The sequence below is a fragment of the Acyrthosiphon pisum genome, chromosome A2 (genome assembly GCF_005508785.2).
Source record: "Acyrthosiphon pisum isolate AL4f chromosome A2, pea_aphid_22Mar2018_4r6ur, whole genome shotgun sequence".
In the NCBI taxonomy this organism is placed as follows: Eukaryota; Metazoa; Arthropoda; class Insecta; order Hemiptera; family Aphididae; genus Acyrthosiphon; species Acyrthosiphon pisum.
In genome coordinates this window covers 117798053-117804965 of record NC_042495.1, presented here as the reverse complement: position 1 = coordinate 117804965, position 6913 = coordinate 117798053, and the positions used below count along the sequence as shown (strand labels likewise).

At 31.2% G+C, this 6913-nt stretch overlaps 1 protein-coding gene across 1 annotated transcript; it reads left to right on the top strand.

The window, feature by feature from the left end:
- Positions 1–2811: 2811 nt before the first annotated feature.
- LOC100570128 lies at positions 2812–4797 on the top strand. Its single transcript, XM_016804539.2, has one exon. The coding sequence runs from the start codon at positions 3555–3557 to the stop codon at positions 3945–3947; it is 393 nt and encodes a 130-aa protein (XP_016660028.1). The 5' UTR covers positions 2812–3554; the 3' UTR covers positions 3948–4797.
- Positions 4798–6913: the final 2116 nt, after the last annotated feature.

The window sequence follows — 6913 nt, the reverse complement described above, 5'->3', positions numbered from 1 at the left end:
GGACGCGACCCGGCTGCGTACACCCCTCAGGTGTACTTGCCTCGTGGTCAGGGGGGAGTAGAGAAGAGAACTTACGTGTGGAGAGTGAAGTCTGAATGACTGTTGAGCTCGAAGTGCTAGCTGCTGACATGGAGTTCACTTCGTTGGAGTAGGTGGTGTTCATCGGCTGCTGTTGAGCGTAGCTAGATGTGACAACTTGATGTGACAACTTGATGTGACAACTATATTGTGGTCGGGAAACGACCGGTATATATCCCGTGCGCCGTACCGACTAGTAAACTAGCGTGTGTACCGTCGTAATGCTTGTGTTTACTGTCGGTACGGGTTTGTGGTTTATTCATTGGGTTTTTTGGTTACAGCCATGGGGAGGGTTTCGTTAGATTCGTCCTAATCTCCCCTATCCATGGCTGTGCTTTGTTAATTCGTTAACCACTTTGAAATAACTCATATTTAGTAGTAAAGTTCTGGTTACTTTGATTACTTATATGGCGCGTTATGATTGGTCGATATTGTGTAGTCCTGAAAAGGACTGTTTTAGTTAGTGGTGTACCGTTACAATGATTGTTTCGATTTTCCTCTAATGTTTTAGTAACACTTTTTATGATATCCAAAGCATTACCCAACGTCATTGACTGACTTTGGAGATTTTTGGTTAAAATGTTTATATGCATAAGTACTTCATGAAAAATGATAAGGTTAACAACAAAATGGCCTTTTTTAAGGTTATTTAAGATTCCACCAGCCTCAACACAGTTAAAATTAATATTTTCTTCAACTTCAGTATCTAAAACTTCTAGAATAAGTTTTGGTTTTATTGTTCTGTGGTTTTAAGTAACTGATAGTTTATTCTATTTTATTATTTTTAATTGAATTGGCTACAACTGGAGTTATGGCACTAGTTAAAATTTTCTGAATATAAATACATCCCCTAGCCCCCCTTAAATACGCCCCTGGATCTTTTACAATGTACAAAATATGATCTAAGTATTAAATAAAAGTCCATAGCACATTCACATCACTCAGCCACATACGCACACATTTACGACTTTAGTACACTTTATAATTATTGAAAATACACTATTATTTCATTCACTGTTGCATAATTGACTTCAACTTTATATAAAAAAAACAACAATATTTTAAAACTCATATAAAAAATGTTTTTATTCTCAAAATAATTCCAGGAATATTTTTCAGCACTACATATAGAATATACAATTATGAAATAATAAATCAACAAAAATAATATGTTTTTCTTTATTTCTAAGTGCGCAATCAATATATTATTTCTAATCATCTATAACCGAACACGTGTAAAAGAAGAAATATTATTTTTCATAATTTCAGTAAAAGTTTCAAGTGAAATATTTCAAATTCAGAACCCTAATGATAATATAATATACAATTAATTTTTTTGCTCTTAAAAAATATAATAACCCATTACATAATAATATTATGTAGTATATAAATATAGTCGCTTCATATCATCACCGTGAAGTATTTAATTTATTTTACGGTTTTATTTCACACCTTGTCGTGCATTATATCATTATTATTCTGTGGCACTGCATATGTGGCAGTCAGTGGCGTAGCCGGGGGGGTTTTGGGTGTTTAAACTCCCCTCATTGACATTTTCTCCCTTAATAAATATATTGTTTATAGGGTTCGGGACTGCTTGTATGTTAAGTTATAAATTTGTCTTATAAAATGGCGAAATTAAATACAAAGTTAGAATTCGCATATTTGTGCATATTTTGCATTTTTTTAAACCTAAATGTACCTACAATTGTTGGGAAAAATCGTATTTGGACAACATTGAAAAATACCTTAAAAAATATTATCTTTGGTTAGGTACAATAGGCGATAATTTTGATATTTGGGGAAGCCGAAGCCTAATACTATATTATTATAAAATTGAATAAGCTTAAAAAAATTAAGTAAATGTTTGGGAGGGATGGATTGCTGTTAAAGTTGTTGGTGGAACTTGGTTACAGTTGACCCTATGCTCGCATATGTAAGATTTTATAGGTATCTTTTTGACAACTGTGTTAGAACTATAATTGACATCTAGATTCTAGATTGTACGAAGAAGTGAACATCAGTAGATAGGTACGTGTTCGTTTATCACGGTGTTCGCATATCACGTTATTCGTTATTAATTATTTATTAACCTAGTATTGTATGTCAGTATTTTTAAAAATTAAGTTGTAATTTATTTATTTATTAATCAAGTTTATATACCTACTTACCAATTTTTTAGTTTTTTATTACCAAAATTGCAATATGTTTTATGCATTTTTCAAAAATAATATAGAAATGTAGTTTCATATTTTTAAGCATATTTTAAAAATGTTGACTGCATATTTCGATAATTTTTAGTGCAAAAGTCAAGTCCCGAACCCTAAATTTATTTATATTCGAAAACTGTAAAAACTTGGTTTTAATCTATACTTAGAACACCATCCATTTCATAATCCTGGCTACGCCACTAGTGGCAGTGGTGTGCAAACTATTTTTAAAACTATACCTTCCCGTTCGGTAAAATGATAAATATCAAATAGGCATAAATGTCATCCGATTCCCGAAAATTTGTTCAACAAAAGAAACAATGAAAATACAAAAAATGTTTTATTTATTTTATCTATTGTATCATTAATCATTATTGTTATTATATTAAACATAAAATATAGATGATAAATGCTTGTAATATTATATTATGTAATCGGTGCACTTAAATCATTCTATGTATTATTTCATCAATATTAAACTATTATTCTACCACGTAATATACTTTGGGCTTTATTAATTTTTTTTTAGAAGCTTTGAGCATCGTCGTATTCGAATGTTGTATGCCAGCTAATAATATATGCCTTGCCATTATTTTACTAAGACTTAAAGAGCTGTTCAATTAATATAATAAATATTTTGTACAAAATATGTGTCGTATTCAAATGTGGTACAAATGTGGTACTTGTCGGCTGTCGTGCTGTATGAAAGTACACAGATCGTACTCATAAATATTACTAAAACCAGAAACGATAACAGAAATCTGACAAGCAGATTCGTCATTTAATTAAATATTTGATCATACCTAACTATTATATCGCAGTTTACAACGATACGGGACTTTAGGCATATACTGTACGACGGAAGTTAAATATTGTAGTTAGTTAGTCGTGATCATTCGACTGCCTATCACGTAACCCTACCACATTTAGACGCCACGACCAAGTAACCAGCAGGCGTTTTTAGGGTATAAAAACCTTATGCACACCGATCGAAATGTCAGTCATTTAGTTATATTAACGTACAAACAAATATTATAATCATCATTATAATATAGTTTATCGCACATTCTGCACCTATAATATATACTTATCACTGCAGTATCGTACATAAACACTCACAAATACATACTATATTTACACTCATACATCTAACAATTTCGAGTGACCACTGCAAGCGAACGACCAAGCAGCAGATTCCGAAATAACAGATATCGTACCGAATATATAGGTTAGGATAAGAACAACAAAAACAAAAACTATAACAATATGTTTCTGTCGTACGGTACCGTGGCCATGTTCGCTTTCACGATACTGTTGAATTTCTTCTTCTTGAACTCGCCCGTCAAATCGCTGGAGACCGGCACGATCTACTTTGCGTGCCAGGATTGTCTGAATGACGCGTGCCACAAGGATAGAAACAGGCCGTGCATGACCAGATACGACGGTACGTTCTTATGTTTCACGTGTGAAATCGATTATGGTAACAACCAGTACTACACCTTTGATGAATGCAAGACGGGTTGCACGAATTCGACGAAGATTTGCATTTGTACCGGTATGTGTTTCGTGTGCATTGCAAGAGAATTCCTCGAAAACGGTGGTTATTTAGAAGAATGCGATTTGCGAACCGAGCAGGAACGGACAATAACGTGCAAGTAAGTTCCATACGGCACCACCAGCATGCCCGCCGAGAGATTATGTATAATTAAAATAATAGATATGCATAATTTTATTATTTTGCCGCAGCAGTGGTAGGTAGACTAATTTTAAAACTATGCTTCTGATTGGTAATATTATAAATTTATATGGGCATGAATGTCAACCGTTTCCCGAAAATGTGTTCGCTGTGTGAAAAAAAAAACAACGAAAATACAAAAATGCTCTGTACTATTTTATTGTTATTCCATATTCTTTAAGATTTTATCTATACTGTATCGTTTTTATTATCTATTATATTATATATAACATATAGTTAAGTTGATAAATGTTTGTAATATTATACTATATGTTATGGGTGCAACTAAATCATTCTATGTATTTATTATTTCATCAATAAAAACTGACCCCGTCGTATTCAAATGTTGTAAATCTGCTTCTGGTCAGTGTAAAAGTTGATTATTAAAAAATATAATTTGCTTGTAATCTTTACAGTGTGATTCACAAAGCATTTATTGGAATTGTTAAATATACTTCAAGACCAAATTTTCAAATTCTTGAGAAGCTTTGCTTTTTCTATTCAACGTTTAATACTGTTAATTATTTTTCGTCACACCTGCATCGAAAATTTAGTTTTCGATGACGGTTGAAGTGCTGGGCGTACACGTAACCCCTGCACAATACTACACTGAAATCTATACCACGGTCATTACGAAACATAATCTTTTGGTTACATTTTATAATCATATTATAACCTATATGCATGCCACTTAAAATAAATAAAAACCATTTAAATAAATTGTTTCTTTTATAATATATGAAATCAGAATTATAGTCTGGTTGCTGCAATACCTTTTCCTCTATCGATGAACGCAGAAACGTGACAAAAAATAATATGTGTAGCTCGTGCGGGAAAGCAATTTCTTGGCAGTCTTGGGTGAACTGCGTGACACCTTTCCAAATGGGCATTTTGCAAAAGAAATTGGGGTGAAATTTAAGCTTACTCTGTACTTTAAATGATTTGAAAAGTATAATATCTTTTACCCTGGGTCATAAAAATCCAAATTTCGGTAGTACCTACTGACAAGTGGCAATGTTCTACACATGTACATACACACATCGCCCAAAAGCACCCAACTTGGCGGAGGAATAGGTATTTCATCAAAGGATTAACGAAAAATGAAGATTTAAATGTGGTAAATCATAAAAGAAATATTCTTATTTGTTTATAAAGCTTTTAGTAAAGATTGTCATTAGAAAAATTAATAGTTGATAGTGGTTTACCTTTTAAACATAAGGTTGAAAAATATTAGACATTTATATAAATGTTGGAAATATGAAACTAAAATTTAAAAAACAAAGTCAATGCTTTACGAAATAATGAGTGTTCGAAAAGAATCAACTTGTATACCAACAAATAACAGTCACTACTAATCATATAACTAAGTGTCATTCAATTTTTGAGTTAAAATATTTGATTTTATCTACATACGGTTTTTATATGAAAACAGTTTATCATAGTATGTATTACTTTGGCTAACTTTAATTTCGTTTTTTGGAAATAAATTTATATCACTGATCAAAATCATTTTGAACTAAAGGAATTTAATGTTTCCAAATGTATGATGCTTATTTTATCAAACTATTGATTATAAATGTATTTAAGCAAAATTATATCGGATGATTTTCAAATTATTAATTATTCAGTGCGTAATATTCAGAGTACAGAAAGTTAATTATATGTGACCTACAGAACAAAGCCACCAAACATTATATTTGTGTAGGTGTGCATGTTCTATAAATAACATGCTATTTAATAGTTGATGTCATAATAAATCTTCGTGCAAAAATAAACAGTAAGGTAATACAGAAGGTACAGAAAAATAGGTATGGTTCATTTATAAAAAAATATACGTATGGTTTATAACAAGTCAATAAACTGTATAATATTTCAATTTAAAAATAACCTAGTAAAAATAAATTAAATATAATATAATTTATTGACTTGTTATGTTGTTGTTCATAAAACAATATAGAAAACTATATTATGGACAGTTTTTGTAAGAAGTGTTAGCTTGGTTTTGCCCACGGTATATTATAATACTATAATATACCGTGGTTTTGCCTAACGCGGCCAAACATAGCTAACAGAAGGTTTATTATGATATATCTAATATTATAATTTATCGCTGAAAAACATAAAAAAAAATTGTTTTATTCTAATTACACAAAATATAAATTATAGGAATTATTCATGAAATGGAAGTCCGTACTGGACGAATTTCACTGTCGGGATATTTAGTTTATGAATTTAGTGATTTGACTATGTGAATACAACATACATATTAATTACTAGCCGAAGAACCCGACTTTGCCCGGGAAAAAAATTGTGATAAATTAATTCCTTTTGGGTGTAATTCGTTGTGCATATATAGGTATGGAAGCAAAATCATATTATGGCCCGTGAGTTTTGTTTATGGTTATGCGAACAGTATAATATTATCAGGTAGGAAATCTACCTAACCTGTGGTAGATTGCGGACTTAGCGAGGTGAGATATAGAATATAGCATATATTAATTATTAGTACAGCTATGTAGTTGAAAAAAAAATTGTATAGGTACAGTCGTGTACTTAAAATGGTATAGCTGATCATCCCGGGTTTTTAGGAGTATTTAATATTTATATATTAATATATTTTGGGCGGTTATTTTATTTTATTTTTACGGACAAACCAGAGTAATATTGTACCTGGCTTTGTGAAATAATTCGTATATATAACCTGCAACCAAAGGAAACCATTAATATAAAAAAAAAATTTCGATGTCCAACGTGAATCATAAGATCTATGTTTTACCACCTTTTTAAAAAGCGAATATCAGAAAATTCTTTCTTATTGCATTTCTAGATCATTAGAGAAACTACTAAGGATCAGTAAGTTGTACCATCAGTGGCATACATACGGGGGGGG